The 23,884-nt window shown below is 37.2% G+C and overlaps 1 protein-coding gene across 1 annotated transcript in view; it reads right to left on the bottom strand.

Annotated features, from left to right (window-relative positions):
- Positions 1-3,477: 3,477 nt before the first annotated feature.
- Positions 3,478-23,884, bottom strand: part of TGFBI (transforming growth factor beta induced) — a 34,926-nt gene continuing 14,519 nt past the window's right edge. Inside the window, exons 6-17 of the mRNA XM_072145960.1 lie at positions 22,008-22,154; positions 20,668-20,812; positions 19,407-19,619; positions 18,117-18,254; positions 17,303-17,448; positions 17,085-17,221; positions 15,956-16,086; positions 12,599-12,723; positions 10,580-10,679; positions 6,039-6,115; positions 5,395-5,419; positions 3,478-4,489 (exon numbers count right to left, since the gene is read on the bottom strand). Coding sequence (XP_072002061.1) covers positions 4,443-4,489; positions 5,395-5,419; positions 6,039-6,115; positions 10,580-10,679; positions 12,599-12,723; positions 15,956-16,086; positions 17,085-17,221; positions 17,303-17,448; positions 18,117-18,254; positions 19,407-19,619; positions 20,668-20,812; positions 22,008-22,154 — 1,431 coding nt within the window. The 3' untranslated portion in view covers positions 3,478-4,442. The remainder of the gene's footprint in view (positions 4,490-5,394; positions 5,420-6,038; positions 6,116-10,579; positions 10,680-12,598; positions 12,724-15,955; positions 16,087-17,084; positions 17,222-17,302; positions 17,449-18,116; positions 18,255-19,406; positions 19,620-20,667; positions 20,813-22,007; positions 22,155-23,884) is intronic.

Raw genomic sequence — 23,884 nt, 5'->3', positions numbered from 1 at the left:
TTAGGGTAGAGCCTAGTGGAGCATGTATGGCAGTGTCTGGTGGCTCTGTACTAATGGAATCATAGAGGCTTCAACAGTGACGTACTGTACAAGTTCCTTGCCAGTGTTCATAAGCCTTGACAGTAACTTGGATGCAGCTTATATGAAGGGAAGCTAACCTGCTAGGTCGTTAATTACTAACATAATACATTTTGGATATAGTTCAGAACTGACCATATGTATCATGCATTAGTTTGTGGAATAGCATTTAGCCTATACAAAGTGTCTGAAACAGAACATAAGTTTTTCTCTGCCAGAAATGAGGGATTCCATTTGGAGAATACTTGCAGACAGCTTGTTGGTTATAGCATGCAGGTGTTTGCATTGTATAATAGAGGGTCTAGACAAGAATTAGATGTACGTTTCAAAAGATTCTTAGTGCTAAATAAAGGGATAAAAGTAAATGAAAACACAGCTCAGATAAAGTGACATAGCTGATGGCTCTAGAATGCACCATGTAAACAAACTTCTTAATGTTTTTATTCGATGTTGATCTTGCACTTGAGATAACCCTTGTGTTGGACGGCTGCTAGGGAATCTGGGCTGTAATTTCCTGTTATTCCGAACTCCAAAAACGTTGCGATTTTCTTCTACACTTCACAAATCAGCTGTTCTTTTCTTCAGTTTATACATATTCAAGCATATTTTCTTAAGGAAGCTGAGAGAGCGTCTTAGCTCCTGGGTGAGTTAGAAGATACCTTTTGTGTTGCCAGGGAAATATTCAGAATTCCATTTGTAGTCCAATAGGTTCTAGTTTGTTCCCAGGATGAATGACTTTTGTTGTATAAAATGTCTGAGTTCTGCTTTTTAGTTCTAAACTTTAGGCTTTATTTCAAGAAAAAAATGATTTCCTTGAGCTTAAGGTTGAGCATTCCTGGATCACCTTTCTGTGTAGATGTACAATACAATCTGGTGAAAAGATGATATCAACAGATAGAAGCAGATCTCAAATCCACCTCTGACTTCACTCTCGACTGAGCATTAGTTACTTTTGGTAAATGGATCTGCTCTTATTTTAACTCCATTAGGCTCCATTAACACTTATGGAGTCCTGAACCCCTCAGTCTCATTTCCATAATTTTAAAACTCTAAAAAAAACAGGGCATAGGAAGCTAAAAAAAGAGCAGATCCTTCCAGAAGGGGCACACACCAGTGCTTGGTTTACAATCCATTATCCTGGTGGTAGATGGTCCTTTAAGAACATATAATCCCTTAAGGCACCCAGAAGCTAACAGTTGTTTGCTGAATGCTGCCAACATATCTCAGGACTGTATATATTTATTGAAATTTCTCCTGTAGATTAACTTTTGCGGCATCTATATTTTCAGCATACAGATTTGTCAGGGAGACAGAAGTCTTCTTAATCCCTCAAAATATCATGGATATTCTGACAGTGTTAAGATCTATTAATGTCTCCACCATATGATTTCTCGAGATATAATCAGCGCAAAAGTCAATTTACACAAGAAATATTTATATATATATATATACAGTCCTGAGATAAAATTTCCAAACCTGCAGTGACCACCACACAGATATTAGATGCGCAATTGTGAGCTGTGCTGAATTGCAACTACTAAAAAATACCAATAGTCCAGCACCTACAGCATCATAACCTGATTCACCCATTAGTGCTCCTCTTTGTTTCTACATTTTAATTTCTTCCAACGACTCATACTTCTGACTCATACACATGCATTCATGATAATATGGAGTGTTTATGTCTTCTCAATGGGAAAATGAGAAATAAACCGAGAGAAATAAAATAATGGGCATGTTAAATCCAAAGGGTAGACTTTTGTGACCACTGTGATAAAAGCAACCAACTTTTAGAAACCTAGTTTTGCATTTGCATTGGACAATACAAACATAGAACAGAAAGTGTCAGAGTGAGACGACAAACCCCAATTAAAAAGTGTTGAACACAATGTGGATTTTAATACAATTACTATCATTAACTCGTAATGATATCAGTGGTATTCTTTAACATAAAGATTGTATCAAAGTGATTGTCAAAAAGGGGCAGGTAGATGTGCTTGTCAGTGGTTATGATGGAGGAGGCCTGTCTACAGCTGGCCAAAAGTCAGCAGGACACAGGATGCCATAGGTCATAAGTCCTGACCCCCTACTTTCTGGGGGGTCACTCGTAAACCCTGTACTTTATCAGTATAAATATAATGAGTGTGACGCCGTTGAAGCAAACTTTAATGTCAACTAAACCTACCCATTCCAGAGGGACAATGGCTGACTGACTGATGTGTATGGGGACTACCCTTATCTCCCATGACAGTAAAGACAATTCAATTTTAACACACTTGACCCATATACAGTGGGTACAGAAAGTATTCAGACCCCTTTAAATTCTTCACTCTTTATTTCATTGCAGCCAATTGGCATGATCAAAAAGTACTTTGTTTATTAATGTGCACTCTGCAGAAAATAAAAATATAGATATTTTTGCTAATTTATTAAACAAGAAAAACTGAGATTTCACGAAGTCATAAGTATGCAAACCCTTTGCTCTGACGCTCATATTTAACAGATGGTTGTTGGAGTCCAGCTGTGTCTATTTAACCTGCTTGAACTTTATTAGGAAAGGCACACACCTGTCTATATAAGAGCTCACAGTGCACATGAGAATCATAAGGTCTAAGGAACTACCCAAGAAGCTCAGGGACAGAATTGTGGCAGCGCACATATCTGGCCAAGCTTACAAAAGAATTTTTGCATAGCTCAAGCTTTCTAATAGCACGGGGGCCTCCATAATTCTTAAATGGAAGACGTTTTGGGCTTCCACAACTCTTTCTCGACCTGGCTGTCCAGCCAAACTAAGCAGTTGTGGTAGAAGAGCCTTTGTGAGGTACATAAGAAGATCATTATGGCTTACCTCCAGAGATGCAGGAGGGAGATGGGGGAATGTTGCACAAAGTCAACTGCAGCCACTCCACCAGCTGGGGCTTTGTGGCATACTGGAGAGGATCTGCAACGAAGAATGGTAGAGGATCCCCAACTCCAAGTGTGAAAAACTTTTTGCATGAATCCCAAGGAGACTCATGGCTGTAATAGCTCAAAAGCTACTTCAAAGGGTCTGAATACTTATGACCGTGTCATATTTCAGTTTTTCTTGTTTAAAAAAAATGGCAAAAATATCTACATTTCTGCTTTGTTCTTTCAAGATGGGGAGCAGAGTGTACATTAATGATCGAAAAAAGGATTTTTTTTGATAATACCGATTGACTGCAATGGAACAAAGAGTGAAAAATCTAATGGGGTCTGAATACTTTCCATACCCCCTGTAAGTTTCCAGATTGTTCAACATGAGAGAGATGGCTGACTAAAATGAAGAACCAACCCAAAAAAATTCTGACACATCTTAGTTAATAAATAATCATTTGTCAACTGGATTTATAATTTCAAAAAGTAAAACCAAGAAAACGCTTATTAAAAAGTGTGGTTTATTTTAGCACATTTGGTGGGTGGTGGACAAACGCTGTGGTGACTCTGTTGGGCAGATGTTAAAAAGTACAAAGCTTTAATGCAAAATAACTTTGTGGAAAATGAACAAACAAAAAACAAACATGATAACCATTAGCATTCTAGCAGAGACCTGTTTATCTCATTAATCCTATATCACATCATAAAAATGGAAAAATCACAGATATATAAACACATAATTCACAAACTCATCTAAGCTAATATTGCCATAGTCACACAGCATATAACATTTAAAATTGATCTGATTCCACTTATTCCTTACTCCTTGGTGTTATCTTACTGCAAACAATTGTAAATTTTACAAACTTTTGAGTCTACATTTAAAGTTTTTTTTGGTGTTCCTTTTATATCATCCTTTGATATTATATATTCAATAAGTTGATATCATATGGTAATGTGTACCACGCAAAGTATTGGTGTTTCTGTATTTTTTACTACATTTACTTATCTAGTAATCAATAAATATTGATTTTATTTCAAGACAATTATTTTGGATGAACAATGTTTGGTTTCTATGGGTCCCCTAGTGTCACACAAACTAATCACTAGAACAAAGTGGCAATGGTGATAGGAAAGCAATGTGCCTTCCGAGAACTCTACATGTCCTGGTGGCCCAGTGACTATTGCAACTTTTCTCTGAAGGTGTATTGGCTGCAGTACATATAACACATGTTATCTCAGGAATAAACCAATAACTGTCAAACTTTTTTTGTATGTTAACTTATGGATAGCTACAGTAGAACAAGTGCCTCAAGCAGGGGTAACAGTTAAAACATGTTGACAAAGTGTCCGACATTTCACGAGAAAACATACACCATCATTTTATAAAACAATGTTAGAAAATGTGAATCTTGTTGTTAAAAAACAAAGAGGCACCAATGGTGATGACTGCTGCCTAAGGTTTAATCTTAAGACCTTTGTTTCATTTTTGACATTAACATGGAATATGCAGGTGCTGAAAAGACAAAGAGAAAAAAAATCAATAATATTGAAAAAAATGTAGCCAATAACCAAAATGTAATGAAATTCTTCTTTATTGCCTATATGCAGACTCCAGTACCAATTCGCTGTTCTGTTATAAATACAGAGCACTAAAGGTAAAGGAGTTGGTTAAATGCTTTGTATAGTGGCCTTAAGCCAGGAAGGATATGAAATGTCCTTCGTAGAATTCCCTCTTTTATGTCACATCTCACCTTTATGCCATAACAAAAATACCCTTACGTCAGGCAAATATGACTCTTCTCACCTCATTACCCAATATGTAGTCAATACCCCAATATGTAAATTTTTTTAGCTGAACGCCCTCGCCCGAGAATCCGCAGTTCTGCGCATGCACAGTAGCCCCGGCTTCGGAGTAGTGGCCGCGCAGCCGTGGGCTGGCCGTTCTGCGGATGCCTAGAACGCCAGCTTCATAGACGAGGACGCGCAGCTACGAGGAGCTGCATGCCGAAGATGTCAGGGTAGGAGGAGAAAAGAGTCTACTGGGGCGTGTGTGTAGCCTCATGTCCGGTTACCCCACGACCCAGTAGCTGCTTAAGAAAATTTACATATTAGGTTATTAAAGTTTTAAAAAGAAAGCAAGGACAGGAGGATTAGCTCTAAAAAGGGCTATCCTCACGTCCCATACATCCACCTACCACCCGTTCTACCTTTATAAGTAGAATCGTGGTGGTAGGTTCCCTTTAAAGGAATTATACCATGAATTCTGTGCTACATATATTTCTTCAATTCTTTATGTTCTCAGATACACATCCTTGCTTGCATTTACATATGCCTAGGTAATATTTTACCCTACATTATATCTCACATTTAAACTAATCACAAAATATCAATGTTAGTTGGTACAGTCAGCATATTTACCTAATCTTGCATGTCTCTGTGAGACCTGGAAAGAAAAAAAGACATTCAGGATGGAAAAAGATATAATTAGATTACGTTACATGATTGATGACTCCATATTATGTTTTAAAAGTTTGTAAGATGAAAAGTAGCTTTGTTTTTAGTGCATGGGTCTAGTGCTACAAACAAGTTTAAAAGCAAAAACAATACGTGAGGAAACTTGTCACCATAATAAACACATGTTCTCAGCTGGGAACCTTAGTATATAATGCAGCAGACTGGGATACTTATTATACAATATAAAGAGAGGAGATGTTTGTAAGACCTCACACTATGACTATGACTGAGGTAAACTGGGCAAACACAGATTTGGTTGAGGAGGAGCACAACAAAGTCATCTACTTACACTTTGTAGTTTGTCCTCTTAATATAAAGGCTACATCATCTGAGTACTATTAAGAAAGCATCCTTCCAGAAATACTGAGTAAACCCCGAGAACACTTACTATATGTGTGCCACAGCTTCAGCTCCAGAAAGTAACATGGCAGCGATTGTGGACCACTGTTTCTTTTAATAAGCTATTTTTGGGAAATCGTTGGAAGGAAGGGAATGCTGGGCACTTCCGGTATTCCCTTTAACAAACCTTTACTGATCCCTTTACTAACCTTTGAATAGGCAGCAGCTTGTCTTAGGATCTCAAGCCCAGAATCTGAGAGTTCATCTCCTCTATCATGGGATTTTACTGGAAAAAGAAATATATACATCAATACATGTATGGATTACTCAACTATCCATACCATTGTCAGCTTTGTAGTGCAGAGGTTCCCTGTAGGTTTGTAATTTGAAGTCTGATTTATTAAGAAAAGGAGGCAGAGTAGATTAGAAAAAGCTATGTAAATATATTTAGAACAGTTTTTCCTTTTTTTTTGGGGGGGGGGGGACTTTTTCCCCCCAAAAGAACAGGGGATAAGACCATAGATAACTTGCAACCATGGGGGTGAAGAAGAAACCAAGAAATTCCTACTTTTGTAAAACTCCATAAACACATTGATCAGAAATGATTGTAGATTATAAGTGGTTGCACTACCAGTGGACTGGGCTGTTGCTACAATATTCTGGATACCAATCAGCTTGGGCCCCATAATGATCATATGGACACATATTCTAAATACTGTACACTCATTAAGACACATTTATCAAAATTATCTAAAGGCAAAACTCTTCTTGTTGCTCTTGGCAACCAATCAGAGTTCAGATTTAATAGTTTAAAACTGCTTTGGGAAAATGAAAGCTGACCTCTGATTGGGTATGTGCTTAATGCAACTATATTTATAGTTTTTCACACTATTGGATGCGAACACGTAGCATCCAGTCCTGCTGTTTGTATCTGGTGTAAATGTGAGTATCTCAGATTTTCAAAATCCGTGCAGGCTACGCTATGTGGATATGTTGGGGGAAGAATATGCTGCAGAAGATAAAGGAAAAAAACCATGGACCATGGTGGTCCTGTAGTCTGAATAGGAGTCTATCCTTAATTGGAGTTTCTTTCTTTTGGGATTGGAGGAAGGTCGTCAGCTACAATTCAGCCTTGTGTGATAATTACAAGTTGAGGATTTTCAGCTCCAGTTTTATCATTTTATATTTGTACATCAGAGCTCTGATTGATTGACATGAGCAACTAGACCTTTATGATAAATGAGTCCCAATACTTTTATGTCAAAGTACAGATGTAGCATTGGTTGACATGATTGGCTTAATTCGTTAATCAGATGTGATATTACAAACCGTAGTGTAAGTGAATGCACTTTTAGTCATGATAATCAGTGCTACATATGTATGAGAAGGGGTTGATGCTTGGTTCCTATTTACCGTACTGAATATAAATCTTTCTCCCTGTTTAAGTAAATAGTCAAAATTCCACATTTAGCCCTTGAGGTGCATTCCATCAACTTTATGTTATGATCAGTCCATAAATTGTTGTTATGTATGATAAACATCTAAATCAGGACCAAGCATTTTGATGCCTTAGGCAGACAAGAAAATCCCCCCCCCCCCCCACACACACCCATAAAAAATAACTCCTTATTATAGTGTCAGTGGTAGAGAAGAAGTTAAATGGAACCTTTTGTGTTGGGCTCCAACCATGGGCCTACTAAGATACCAGCAGGCACCTCATTACAACTATGTGAGTCACTCAGCCTATCAGCAGGACTCATCTCTCTCCAGCTCTTCCAAGCTAATTTGCATATGACTTTGTAGGAGATTCTTTACAAGTTAATGGGCGAGATTTAACCAAAAAGAAGGATTGCCAAAAAGGGTATTCCTTACCCTATCTTAGGGTGCAGGCAGTTTAAGCCTGGCGACGAGGTTCACATTACAGCATCCACCAGAACCTAATCACGTATAATGTGATCTTCACAATTTTCTCTGGCAAATATGATGGAATCTGTAGCTCTAGACTAAAAGTCCAATCCAGATGTGAACTCAGCCTTATATAATCTTTGTGTTATGTGCCCTGAAGGCATTTTTTATCATTCTGACATATTTGACTGTGCGTACATGCCATAGAATGCCTTCTCTAGCATGCCATTCCAAGGTTAATGACATCTATGATGCTACATAACTCAAAACCATATTTAGAAAGCTGTAACAAAGATCTAACACTTGTACAAATTGATATGGATCAAAGATGTATAATATGGATTGTGCATATGATGTTTCCTAATGATCCTGTATTATCTACCAAGTACATCCGCATGTGTTATGACTGAAGCAGAATTCTCTGATTCTCAGCTTTTATCTGGAGCATGCCAAGTGCCGAGGGTTATTGAGACAAATGATTTCAGCATATGCTGCAGACCTGCCAGCCAAGTCATTTCTCAATGATGTCAACATTAACACCCTGGAAGAAAAGGATCAGACACCCGTTGCACATTTTGCATATTAAAACTGAAGTCTGTGCAGCGAGATTCCTTAAATGACGAGGAAGGAAAAAGAACATTTTCTGACACTTGGGAGGTGACATGGTATATTAACCACATAGGATTTACATCATAGATTCACATGGTTGGGAAAATACTGTACAGTATATACAGTACGTCTACTATTCTGCATAAATGTTACCACCCAATAAACTGTCGTGAGACTACACTAAATGAAGTAATTCTACAAAGCAAATATTACTGCACAATTGGGAATTTTTTTATTTTCTGAACTTTTGAAAATCCTTTATAAAGATTTTTAATGTGGTCATGCACATTTTTGGACACAAGCAACACATTTTATTTCAGGTCACATAAAATCCTAAAATATGTGTTAGGGGGAACTAGCCTGCTGCACTTTTATACAGCAGCTCTACCTTCTATATATAGTATAGTATAGTATATATACTAACTATAACTGAGCATGCCTTCTAATCACTCTGCTCATTCCAACGTCTCATGACATGGGGGGGTGAGCATTTTATGTCATGTTTTTGTAATGTGTGTGTAAGTGTTGGGGCAGTATATTCGGTAATTTATCAATATACATCTATTAAAAGTTCTGCACCGCTTTGTTGATATGTAAGGTGAACCTCATCCAGACATTCCTGACCATAAAATGGCTGCAGATGGAGGTTCATGTGATCTCTCTCTATTAATATTGACACGTAGAACAATAGTGACCGCACACTTGATAGAGGGGTGGTGCTCAATGTAGGATTCTCAATCCACTTTCAATCTATATGGAGAACATGGCACACACCGAACTTGATTTTTAAATGATTTTTTTTTCCAATGATTATATCACATAGCAAAACCTTCACCGTATAATTTTTTCACAGATCAAAAAATTTTTAGCGACGTTTCGGTCATCTCGACCTTTGTCAAGTAGGATCTGACATTAGGGGCATGTCACGTGAAGAGCTAGACTCTCATAGACTCTCTCCATAATTGCCCTGTCAGGACCTTATGATAATATTGATGAATATAAGATCAAGTTCCTGCCAGGGCAATTACTCATGGACATTTATAGTTCAAATGACCCTTCATCTGCAGCCAGTTTATGGACAGAAATGTCTGGCTGATGAGGAAGAAGGCATTTCTGAAGGCTTTACTTTACCTATCAAGAACGTGTTGCAGAACTTTTAATAAATGTATATTAGTAATTATTACTTATTATACCCCCACACTTACACACCTATTACAAAATCTGAGGTGGAAAAAACCTTATCCCTTATGCAGCTTATCCCTGGCTAGGACCTGTAGGAATAGCTATACTTACTAAGTAGCTTTGAGCTTCTTTGACTGTGGTGAGGTATTCTGTGAAGTTTGTTTTTTCTCTCGTATTCACTCACCACTTTCCTGTCTGTTTTCCTTTGTCTGTGTTTATTTTCTAGTGAGTGCTTTTTGGACCTGCTCAGGTGTTTACCCACTATTCCTGACCTCTCCATTGCTCTTGTTACTGTATTCGGCCTTGGTTGTGTGCATACTGGGATTGCTTGTTCAACAAGTTTTTACTTGCAACAATTGTTTCATTAGGGGGGGGGGGGCAAAATTTAGACCCTAGCATCCTTTAGTCCTTTTCAAAATTATCTGGAAAGGTCTTCGTTTTCAGAGAGAGAGAAGTTGTTGGGTCCAGGGATAGCCCTGGTAAGCTGACCATCACTCACCGGCAGGGACTAGCTTAGCCTTAGAGTTTTCCCTTTCCTGTTTTCCTAGTTTTTGTGACACAGGAACCAGAGCTTGCTAACTATGTGTCCTTGGCCTGGATCTCTGGGGAGTTTGTGTATTCATGAAAAACAATGATAGCTACATAATGATGTGGGTTTTATAACCTTTGCTCTTGGCTGAACATGTGAAAGGAACACATAATTATGAGACAGTCTATTACTAAATATGTGTACCATGTGAACGATTAAGTTGGCCACCCAATAGGTAATAGCAGGTAACTGTCCATCAATGGTTTTGTTGTGAAACTGTAGAGCATTTATTTAATTATAATTTTGTGTTTTTAACCAAACTTGAGGTAAGTGAGTAATGGACATAAGTGAACATGCTGTCCACTTTTATAAGCTACAAAATGATGGAATCGTTATACTATAGTCTATAGTCTAGAATTACAGTAATTTTTGCTTCATTTTAGATGCACTGGAGTTTGGATATACAGTTCCCTTTATCGGCATGGCATTTCATGCATAAGATGGACCATAACTTCATCCTCTTACCTGGCTGTAAAACGGTGTTAATAGCGTGGACCACACCATTTGTGGCCATAATGTCTGCTTCAGTAACAGGTGACTTATTCACAAATAAAGTTGAATTTTTCTGAAATAAGACATAAAAAAGTTATGTGTTTTCACATTTTATCTTGACAATTTTTTTGATGTGCTTCATAATGTTTTTTTAGAGTGTCCCCACAAGGGAAAAGTTGTAAAAAGTGACAAGCCTAGTAGAAGATTACTGATAAAAAATAACCAGGTCTACAACTAGGAGGAAGTGCTATTAGGTGCCTATAGAGAACCTACAGAAAATACGAAAAATGTTTAATTTAGTGCTAGTTTTATGAATCTTTGGATTACTTCAGGAGCTATAGCTGCTATGAAATCTATTAAAACTTTTTCAATACCCCTTATCTGAGGTCTCTACTATTATGTGCCATGAAGTCCATGTTCACATTATACCCCATGTTTCATAAACCAGACAAAATAATACACGAGAAAGTCCAAAACTTTATTTTCTACATTTCCGTCTTTGCTTCACCGATATTAACTTTCCATCTAACTATTAATTTTCTTTATTAGTCAGTTCTCCCTTCTGTACATTGAGTCATTATTGCGGTAAAGATCTTGGCTCCAGGAGCTCCATGGCTCCTACGTACTGATCAGAGCAATGTGTCCTGCACTGATGAGCACAATACAGACTATAGCAGATGCTGTGTGTCTGGAGGGGGGAGTATTTGCTCATGTTTTCTGGCATATCAACAAATGATTTCATTCCTTATTGAGATTTCCTTTATACATATCAGCATCTACTTCTAAGGCATGAGATTGGCAATGATATTAAACATTAAAAACATCCTGCTAGGATACTAGTAGATTAAACTACAATATAACATCTAATTTCCATAACCATATGGGAAGGTCTGCGGATACAAAATAGGATAAAGCGATAATTTTGAAATGGCAGAATATACATCAAGGTAATACATACACAATGTTTCTTGAGTAAAATCCATAAAAAATCAGACCTATGTATAGCCTTGCCAAATGTTTCTTTCAAAAGTTTCAAAATGATCACTTTATGCTATTTTATATGGTCAGTTCTAAAAAATGTTTAAAATATATATATTTAGTTTTGCAACAATTATGTTAAATTGTTATTTTATATGCCACTCTTGTTAAATGTAGTATATTCCCCACTAGGGGAATTTATTGAAATTGGAATTTTATCTTTTGGTGTATGAAATCTATAAAGGTTGTAAAAATAGAATTTGCAGATTTTTTAACACCAGGAAGTCTACTACAACAGTGAGGACTATAGGTTTTCCCCAATACATGTACATGATAATGACATTGAAGCCATAAAGCCTGAGCTAAGGGAGTTACATCTTTGGACGCTCGAGCACTTCCCCAGGCCCATATCAAGATCATATTGTACAGGCAGTCCCCCAGGTTACGCACATGATAGGGTCTGTAGGTTTGTTCTTTAGTCGAATTTGTATGTAAGTCGGAACTGTATATTTTATAATTGGAACCCCGAAAAAAAATGTTGGTCTCTGTGACAATTGAATTTTAAAAATGTTGGATTGTCATCAGAACCAGGATTAACAATAAAGCTTCATTACAGACACCTGTGATAACTGTTATAGATGTTTATTGTAGCCTAAGGCTAATGTAGAGTAAATGACCAATTACCAGAGGTCCGTTTGTAACTATGGGTCATCTGTAAGTCGGGTGTTCTTAAGTAGGGGACCGTCTGTATAATATTGTACATATTCTGTAAATTGCACTATAATGTTCAATAAAATGTAATGTGAAAAAAGGAACGACCTTTACTATAAAGGATAAAATTATGATAACATGGTCTCAAGTAAATTCAGTCTGCTATATAAAGCAACATTAGGCAGTGGATACAAATATATACAAGTGTAATTGTACACTTAGTTGAAAAACTAAAATATTGTAAGTCTAACAGATAAGAACTGCCAATTTATTGTAAACCAAACATCAACATTGGCCACTTACAGAGACAGATTCCAGTTTCTCTCCCTGAAGTGACTTCATTCTAACAAGTTGGCTGACGGCCCCGCTAACCAAAATCTCTTCTCCGATGTGATACTTGAGAAGGTTGGATAATTCCTTGGCATTACCTTAGAGCATGAAGAACATGGGCATTAGTATTTCAAATTATTAAAAGATGAAAATATATTTTTATTGCGTCTTAAACGGACACCAAAAAGCAACACAAAAACAGTATCAGAAATTTAGATGAGCAACCTTCTACTCTGATATAAATGGTCTTATAGAAGTACAATGCTCTTCCACAGACTGGGGCATATTTCACCATAAAATATTCCACACAACTGCTCACACAGTGGTGACACACCAGTCTTCTTAAAAAAGCAGTTAGTTCAAGAAACTGGTGATATGTTGCAAGCCAAACCCCCTCCCTTGGAACAATAATAGCAGAGCAGGGAGCAATATGTCGACTGGTGCCTTAGGCCCCAGCAGTTGCTTGGGCCCCGGAAGTTCCAAATTCATTCTGTCATTAACATATTCACAGTAAATTGTCCAATAGAACATCATTGCAATACGTTTTATCTTATACATTAAATGTGGAATCCACAGGTCCAAGGTAGGCTGCAATTTGTTGCAGGTAAAGTAGCAAAAACTTTAAGATAAGTGCAGCTCCCAGAATGGAAAAATAATCATGATATAATGCCCTTAAGGTCATCCATAGCTTTTATTTACATCTAACATGAAATACTAAATATATTTGGATTACAAAAAAAAAATGCTCCTATTATTTTTTTTACTAAAACAAACAAGAAACTGAGCTCATCCTTTGAGTGGTAAACATCCGTGACGCTTGGTGTAACACTCTCCAGAAGCCTTGTGTTTCCTATGTGATGTTAATTACATCTGTATATTTATGTAGGCCTCCGGTAAAGTGCTCATCTGGCAGAATACTCAGTGTTTAGGCCGAAGTTTAAGGACTCACATCTCAGAATCACATCTGTTTTTTCCTTTTTTTTATAGAATGCAAAATGTATTGCAAATATCTTTGATCTCTATTTTAAAACCTCTTAAAGTCTGATAATACAGATACGCTTGTAAGTCATCATTTCAAATATGTTGAAACACAAGCAAACAGTATCCATATTTTATAGTACTTTACTTTATAGTAAAGTTTTCTGGTATTTTTTTTTTTGCTTTGGTTGAATATTCTATCATTGAACGCTCGAAGACAAAATGACAAGGAAAGTTATTGCAGACTATAAAAAAGAAATGTCCTTGAGGGTGATAATTTTATTTGAGGCGTTTCCAGATTTGTTCTGAGTTTTGAAGGCATGTTATAGCCTATATATGGGCTATGTAGTAGAGGTGTCACGCATTACAGTACATGATTTCCTTTAACTTTATCCATCAAAAGTATGAGATGGGTTACAGCAGATCACTAAAAATTAGTAGGCTACTGCACCCATAAGAATGGAACTGTGACCACCAGAGCTAAACTCATGAAGGTTTTCCTCAATGATTACAACATAAAAGGTATCTTATAGTTTGACTTGAACAGGGTACAATTTTGAACAAGAATTATGGGTCAATGGATTAAATATAAGAACATGTCGGGAAAAGGTTTCCCCGGAATAAAATAAAGAGAAAACAGAAACTTATCTGCAGAGATCAACACAGAAAGTCTAACAATCTCCCAAACTAACAACATCATTGTTCTCTATGTTGCTTTTAGCTTAGGAGATCAGATCTAGGGTTGAACCTAGATTTGAAGCCACACAGGACATTTGTGGCAGATAAATTTGTAAAAATGTGCACAGGATTTCTACGCCAACAAATAGAAACTCAAAACTTATTATTATTATACACAGGGGCATAACTTTAAAGAATGGAAATTGTGCACCATTATATATATATTAGATATATGTGTGTGTGATATATATGCTGTATATATGTGTGTATATGCTGTATATGTATATAGTGTGTTATATATATACTGTACGAGTGAAGAACTGTATGCTTATGTATAGATATATAAATAGGTATAGAAATAAGGGTGTATATATGAGTATTATATGTATATTTCATGTATATTTTTAAGCAGAAAGGGGGACCCCATTCAGAAGTCTGCTATGGGGCCCTGCCTCTCCTAATCTCCTTATGTATTACATATATTTTTAAGCAGGATGGTGGTGCCATTCAGATGTTTGTACCAGACTAAGGTATCAGATCAGACATTTCGATATATCTGCAGCAGTGTACAACTGTCTTGTACAAACTAGTAGACACATACTATTTATATGCACTATATATTGAATCTCCCAATATGTAAAATAAAAAAATGTTTAACTCACTATTGTAATCATTCCAACTTCAAAATATACTCAAGGATTAGGCGGTCCAAATATAAACCAAGGCTTCTTATTTTACCACGGGAAAATCTATTGACTAGAGTATAAGCCTAGGGTTGGAAATGCAATGGTCCCAGAATCCCCCAGTATATAGCTATTCAGCCCCCTATGCGCAAGTATATAGCTATTCAGTCCCTTGCCCCCAGTAAATAGCCATCCAACCCCAGTACATAGCCAGCAGCCCATGCCCCCTATATCATATTTTGTGTGCACTCTAATGTCAGCGGCGTCTGATGTCATAGCCAACATCGCACAAACCTGCCACTGCCACTGTAAGAAGAGAACTTGCTGAGGGGCGTTGGAAAGGTGAGTATTGACTTTTTTTTTACTTGAGTATTAGTTGAATTTGGTGTTTTCAGCACTTTGTTTTTGCTGAAAAACTTGGCTTATAGAATATGAATATATAGCGTATGGGTATATATATTTATTCAGTTGCATGCTATTAAAAAATGTACCTTTGTGAACATTATGTGAACATAATTTTTCATAATTTAGCAATGTTATCCCTTTGAAACGAGATTGCTGTGCTTGTATACGACCACCTCTTGGCCATCAGCGCTCAGCTGATTCAGCGCTATATCATAATAAATGCATTTAGAACTACCCAGAAGTTATTACACGCTATGTTCTGTGAGCTTCTTGCATAATGTTACATGTGATTTATCTGACTTGTTTATGAAAGTAGTGGAAAAAATAGAAGTATTGTTCACAAGTTTGTTGTTTTTTTCCAGCCAGCTTCATAGCTAGCCTTTACCAAACATTTCATAATCTTAAATGAGATCATGCTTTTTTCATTGTTTTTCTTTTCATCTCCTTTCCGTAACTTAGTATGCATGCAGTTTATGGACAAATTCCATTGACCTTATTCATAGACTCCCTGTTTAGATCATGATGGGCCTGGATGGCTTTTATTTCATTTATGGTTCCTCATGCAGCATATTGACAGTGTACATACCTAATAGTTTGTTTAATTCTCCTCTTGGAAGAGCACGGAAAGCTTCATCTGTTGGAGCAAATACTGTGAATGTTCCTTCTCTGTTCAGTGTCTCGGTAAGTCCAGCAGATTGGATTGCAGCCACCAACATACTACAATGACACAAAGGAATGTGTTTTGCCAGTGTAACAATTTAAAGGCATTTATTTTCAGTTTACTAAAAAGAGAGATAACACATTTAGTTTAATAGTTCGAAGTGTGACTATTATTTTCAAGATGTCCTGGAAATGATGATATGGCCACCACAGAGCCTTAATGTCAAATCATTGAGACTGTCTGCCAATATATGAAAAGAGAGAAGAAATTTTAAAAGCCTACATACACAGAAGATAAGTGGTTCGGGTCTGTGATAAACTAGATTGGGTCTACCGGAACACAACCAACAACCTGTAACTCCCACGATCAGTGCTGGCACCAATCGCAGGTGTTAACTGTTTAAATCTCCAGTGCCACTTAACTTGATCCTGCATATGTGCACGGCCAATTCTGGGGAGTATCGATGATACTCACATCATGGGAAGAGTCATTCCTCCCCAAAATGGCAGTGCACGTGCATCACATTGATAATGCCACCAGCAACTTTTTTGGTGCCATTTAAAAAGTTATCAAATGCAATCAGTGCTGGCATTGGTGTTTCTTAAGGGCTGGTTCAGGTCCAGGTTTGGTACCCGAACCCAAACACAAACAGAGTATCAGGTTTGAATATGGGTCCACTCATCACTAGTTGAAAGTACTCCAAGACATTTAGAACAACATCCTTTAGAAACCATTTGTAACAATACTATGCTCTTTTTAAGACAAATGGGTGGCTACTGCAGAAGTTCGGGGGTGTTTCCCAAGTGATGCAACTGTTCTTATATGGACTGACTTATCACTGGGGACACAACAACAGCATAGGCCAGGTAAGGATGCAATTGTTATAGGAGTCTCCACTGAGATGGAAAAACGCAGTCTGCTGTGTATTTTTATCCAATGTTACCAGGCTCTATGTGGAGTTGGAAGCAAAAAGGATGCTTTCGTCTGCCAACATATGCCTATGTGTACGTTTATGATTATGCTACTGTTAAACATTTAATGAATAAACTTGTACCTAAAGCGATTGTCAGCTTTCAGGACATCCATGACATTTCCTGATGGAGGAGTCAGCAACTTGTCGACAATAAACAGAGTACCATATCTTCCTTTTTGGTCATGGGCATCAATACAGCTGTTTTCAATGCATAGGGCCTAAAAAGAATTATGCCCGATTACTTATGAAGATTGACATTAGCAGGTAACAAAATCAAATGAGAGAGGGGAGAGAATTACATTTCTGTAGACAAAGACTCTAAGTTTCTTTCCACCAACAGTCTCTAAAACTTGCCCATGATAAAGATATTTGGAAGAGAGCTGCTCTTTCACAATGTGGTTCTGAAGCAAATTCTTCATGTCTCTGTCAATGGGGGGAGTCCCAGCTGAACAGAAAAATTAGAAAGTTAAGACTGAATCAAGCATTCACATATATTAACATTTGCCTTCCACCTAACAAAAGTCCATCACTGTGTTCTAAAGGTAAAATAAACAAATAAGCCTGAATGGTCGCATTGCAGTCCACGACTACAGTAGGTCCTCAATGTGAACACAACTAATGACATTCTGGTATGCCGGATGCATCCAATCAGCACCAATAGAGTAGACAGGATATACAGGTATTCATCTCAAAAAAACTTTGCATGTAAAGGCGGTCCACTACTGAAGAACACCCAACTTACAGACGACCCTTAGTTAGAAACGGACCTCTGGATGTTGGTAATTTACTGTATTGGTAAAATCCTGGTTCTTATGACAACCCAACATTTATTAAATCAAATTATCTCAGAGACCAAAAAAATTACAAAATATACAGTTCCATCTTACATACAAATTCAACTTAAGAACAAACCTCCAGAACCCATCTTGTTTGTAACCTGAGGACTGCTTGTAGCGGATTTTTAATCCAATTTTTGCATGGGTCACAAGATTAGATAAAACATAATAGAAAGGTAAAAGCTTTACGTAAGTTTCCTAAGTGATCTTATATGTGCAAATTATTTATCAAAAATGTTTCAATTGTAACCCATTGGTCAGCTCCCATAAAACAAACCTTTAAATGCATTGTTGTGTGGAGCTATGACTGTCACTCGCTCATTTACTGCAAGATGAGAGCCAAGTCCAGCTTGCTGGAAGAGATCAATGGCCGAGGAAGCAACAGAGTCTTTGCCCAATTCGATCAAAGTTTTAGCTATAAAAGAAAATTATAATTATTCAGGTTAAGCAGCTAAACATTCTACTAATCATCTATCAATTCCTGCAAAGCAAGATTTTTAATAATAGAAGTGAATAAAACATTATACAATTTATCTAAAACTAATGAAACATTGATCTATTGAACCTTAACTTTGGGTGATGGACAGAAACCACCCTTAATAGTGGACCAGCCAAAATGGCATAGTTTGGAGGTCAAGATATCAAATATCTGAGCTTTTGACTGAGACCACTGAACACGTGTCTTCATACTATTGTTTCCTCCAACTTACTCAATTCATATTGCATAAGTTTTCTTCTAGTTACAAGGGACTTGAGTGGGTCATCATGTTCTATGGTTAATTGCTGCAAGGAACTTTGGCTCATATCGTTATATATATTATTCATAAATATTGTATGGTAGTCCAAAAGACTGAAACACTGACTTTCATAAAATCAAAGGTACAGGTAATAATAGCAAACTAGGTTATGAACTTTATTTAGAAATCATACCCTGTGTCTTTATTTTCCCCTGCCTTTCTTCCTGCTTTTAGAAATGTGTAGATCAGTTTCCAGTCCTGTACTCAACTGACGGAACCTGAGAATGTTTCTAATCACTTTACAGACAGTCCCTGGATAGTCTAATCTCATCAGAATTGAATCATCAAGGGAAATATTCTCTGGGTATGGAACAAGTTAAATTAAGGCTGCCTTTCCATGCCTCTGTTCTGTACATAGGCTTTCGGATATAATGCTAACTAATGGACCAGAAAGGAGCAGAAACAAGCCACAGAGAACGATTCTTTATCTATTAAATTATATGACAACATTTATTATTCTCACTTGAACTACTTTTTCTGAAATAAAAAAATATTGCTTGAAAGATTTTGTTAGGTTTTATTAGTTTTAGTTGTCATTTTCAATTGCAACTCCTATAGTATCTCACAAAGTATTCATACAGATACATGTACAGTATTGAAGGGGTTTTAAAACTCAAACACATTGACCTGCTGCGGATCCATGTGCAGTTTATGTTCAGATCACCGCTGGACCAATCCCTGGCCTCAACTGTAAGCCTGAGGTTATGTCAGTTATGCAGAAGTATTTTGATAGAAAACATACTTTAAATCATTTATTTGGATACATATACCTGAATCTGGGATCAATAGTTCATCAATGAAGTGAACAACTCCATTAGTAGCCAAAACATCTTTCCTGGAAATGACTGCTTTGCCATTTAGTGTCAGCTCTTCACCAAGACAGCCAACCTCGAGTGGGGTTCCCTCGATGGTCTCAATAGAGGACCCAGCAATAATTGCTTCAGAGCAGTGGGCAGAGTTTAAGAGGTGGTGATGTAAAAGATCTATAAAAAGATAGAGAGGAATTTATTTGTAATCCAGTTCCACATATTCAGAAGCATATGATGAGATCAAAATATTATCCTTCCTTTTCTTCCCTCTTGAATAGATATATCCACATAAAGGTTTAATGATAAGTAGCTTTTTTAGATAATACTCTCTCCTGACACTGTTACAGGAAGCCATATGCTTTATGTGTCCATGTTCTGCAGTCCTTAAACCAAATGTCAAAAAATAAGCATGGAAACATCTGTAATTTGTAGGGGGCCTCTTCATAAAGTTTGGTTCTAGTTAAAGGAAAACTACAGTCAAAGTTGATTCATTGAATTATTCCTTGTGCAGGTCCTAAATGGAGGCGCAGGACTCCATTTTTAGCAAGGTACTAGGAATACAATGAAAATTAGGCATGCTCCTTCCTTCAGGCCCTGCACCGTGCATTATTTAATGAATTAGCTTCGACTAAAGTGTTCTTTTTAATGCCAAACATTCATGCCATAGTTATATGTGGATAGTTGTATTGCTTCTAATTGTCAAGTGCACAATAGTACTTAGAACAATCCAAGCTGGGAAACCACACAATGAAGGTCTTAAAACTAAAGGTGGTCCCCTACTTAAGGACACCCAACTTACAGATGACCCCTAGTTAAAGATGGACGCGTCTGCCCACTGTGACCTCTGGTGAAGCTCTTTGGATGATTTACTATAGTCCCAGGCTGAAACATTTTAAAACTCCAATTGTCACTGGGGCAAAAAAAAAAATTGTCTCGAACTACAATTATAAAATATACAGTTTCGACTTGCATACAAATTCAACTTAAGAACAAACCTATCTTGTACGTAACTCGGGGACCGTCTGTACATTGGTCTTCTGACCCAATAGTGTAGTATATACAGTATAAGACATTTAAATCTAGGTGTTCATCGTCTTCAACTTTAGTTTTCCAAAAACTTTTTAAGAAAGTCTTTTATGCATTACCACTTTATATACTGCCATTCAAAGCTTACTGTGTGTATCTTCATTTAAAGTAATTCTATTTTATTGTTGCGTCTTGCCTTTTAGTGCTTCTGGGTCTCCAAGGATTCTTGTCAGAGTCTCCTGAGGAACTTTTTCAAAGGCTTCATTGGTGGGAGCTAGTAGTGTGAACTGTTTATCTTCAGACTGTAGAAGAGTGTCAAGACCTGAAGCGGCTACCGCGGCCTGCAAAAATAACATTGTGTGACATGATTGACCTTAAAATTGTATTCACTGTAAGCTGCCACTTTCTAACATTGGGGTCAATTGCGAAGTACCTTAATATCCTCTTTCATGCAAGTTAAAAATTACTTGGCGTGCAACAGTTTTTGTTCAAAGAAGGCACTTATTAAATGTTCAATAAGGCCTTTTTTGAGATATCAACTGCTGGTACATTGTACAAGCCTTGATAAATCCCCTCCCCCCATGAGTACATTTAATCATTGCACTGTATATTGAAGTTAATGCACTATATGCTTCCTTTTTGTCTAACCTTCCTGTTAAATACTTGACACTGAATTCTTAAACCTCATCACAACTTAATAATTTTACTGTGTTTTTTCCTATTTTATACTGTTTTATGTTTGTAAGGTTGAAAACTTTGAATTCATTTGAAATTGTTACCTAAGATTTTGAAATACAGACTGTGCTGTGAATTATTTTAAGACATTCTTTCATTTTTTTTTTTAAGAATTCCTTTTTTTTTTCTATTTGGAAACGTAAAAATAGTGGGATCAATCATATCACAAAGCTACAAAAAATCTCTAATGTTATAGACTAGAAAACACAGTCCCATCTTTATAACAAAATATCAAGATCCGACCCCATCCCTCTCCCAACCAGTCATGTTACTACAGAGGATGACAACTATTAGTTGCATTTCAGCTGGGGGAGGGAAGGAGATCAAATCCAACTTCCACTATGACATGAAAGATTTTGATGGCAGCTCTGTGATTGGTGAGGGATAGGTGTAATATACAGTAGTATAAAGACTTTTATATTCTGTACAGTTTTTGAGAACAATCAATTTATACCATACATGCAATAGAACTTACACTAGGATGTTCATTTTTACATCCCTGCTACAATTTAATGCAAGAGTAAAAACCAGACATCCCGATTTCCCTTGGCTTTTCGTTCAGACGGCTCCGACCGGTTCTCACAGTAAACCACAGTGTAATGATTAGCTATGAAGTGGTCATTTATTGGAGCAGCTTTAGTGTGGTCGCACGACTCAAAAACCGACAACTATTGTCAGCAAAATGAAACCACAGCTTATAATTGTCCTCTAGGGTAATTGTATGGTACTGTTATGAGGTTAGGTAAGCCACAAATGTTGTTTTATAAAATATAACTGGCATTGTAGTTAAGAAAAACATACCCTCAATGTTTCCAGACTATCTTCAGTTTCAACCACTTGGTCAAGGCTATTTGTAACCGCTGTGATTACTTTATCGATAACATGGACTACACCATTTGTAGCATGATGGTCCGCCTTTATGAGCCGAGCGCAATTTACTGTAACAATCTGAATGCAAAAAGAAAAAGGCGGAGTTAGAAAACTGGAGATAAACATCATGAAACAAGTCAGAGCCTTGTGGCTATGTTTAGTGCAAGCTCACAGGTAGGCACTAGAGATCAACTTGAAACACACGGAGACAACTGACATGATGGTTACACAAGGCAACTGGCCCAATGGAATAAGGCTCTTTAAATGAGGGCACTGCTTACAGAACCAGGTAAATACAAAGAACAGAGTCTTACTAATATACATCCACTTTGTGGAACTTTATGCATATATGATAGATTATTTTTTATTAGACACATGTCTAATGCCTTTAACTATCTGTCTATTGATCTAGCTATCTAGATTCCAATATAAAAAAGTTTATAATTGTGCTACACTTTAGGTTTCATTTTCTGAAGCAATCAGGAATGGAAAAACGTTATCAACAGGAGCTAAAACATAGCAAAATGAATAAATACACAACGTTAGATTCCCATCTATCTATGTATCCATCTATCTACCCATCTATGTATCCATCTATGTATCCATCTATCTATCCATCTATTTGGAGCATGTAAGGAGTGGGCAGGTAGAGGGCTGGGAGTGGGCAGGTAGAGGGCTGGGAGTGGGCAGGTAGAGGGCTGGGAGTGGGCAGGTAGAGGGCTGGGAGTGGGCAGGTAGAGGGCTGGGAGTGGGCAGGTAGAGGGCTGGTAGAGGGCTGGGAGTGGGCAGGTAGAGGGCTGGGAGTGGGCAGGTAGAGGGCAGGTAGGGGGCTGGGAGTTGGCAGGTAGGGGGCTGGGAGTTGGCAGGTAGAGGGCTGGGAGTGGGCAGCGGGGCAACAGAAAAACCGATAAAGACTACAGCAAAAAAAAAATTAGTATGTGATTAAACCACCAGTATCAATCTACCAGTATATATCTATCTACTGTATTTATCTATCCATCATCTATCCTTTGCTACAGTTTAATTGCTTGGTTAACATCTAACATTTCAATCAGTCTTGAATTGTCCAGAGTTACTATATAACCTGGGAAATATCCTCTTGCATTATTAAAATACTCAGTTTAAAACAGTCTGAACAGTTCTCTGGAAATATCCCAGAAGTTCATCTCACCAATATCTTGCTGCCTGCCAATTTTCATGCCGAAGAGTATTGCTGTTCAAAGGTTATTAGAATCTGAAAATCTAGGTATAAAGTTGAAGCCCCACATCTGCTGGATGTCTGCTCTTATGGTTCAGTGAGTAATACTTTCTTATATTACTCCTGATATTTCACCCCAGCAGTTTCAGGTTAAGCCCCCCCCCCCCCCCCCCGTTCTTTAGCACGCTTTTTTCTCTTTTTTTTGGAAACATCTCCTTAACCATATGGAACAAATGTAAAACATATGTGCCTTGAGGAACATATTGAATTGGTTAAAGGATTCATGCATTATTTTACGTATCCATTATGTATAGAATTTTGATGACACCCGTGTCTTTAGTCTTAAAGCAAGCCAAAAAATAGTGATAAATAGCATTATAAAAATATTGTCCTATCTATTAACAATAAAGTGGTACATGATCAACTATTTCCGGTCCAATTTTCATTATAATCATTGCAATCAAAAAACACACAAGCCCCTTTCATAATAGCACACTGGTTCTCCAGTCTTTACTAAAGACTGGTTCTGGCCTTTCTTTTGTAGACAGCACTAGAGATGAGCGATTTGCTAATTTGTAGAATCAATATAAATCTGGCAATTTTCAGGCAA

The sequence above is a fragment of the Engystomops pustulosus genome, chromosome 4 (genome assembly GCF_040894005.1).
Source record: "Engystomops pustulosus chromosome 4, aEngPut4.maternal, whole genome shotgun sequence".
NCBI lineage: Eukaryota > Metazoa > Chordata > Amphibia > Anura > Leptodactylidae > Engystomops > Engystomops pustulosus.
Note: the sequence above shows the minus strand (reverse complement) of the source record. Positions and strands in the feature narration are given on the sequence as shown.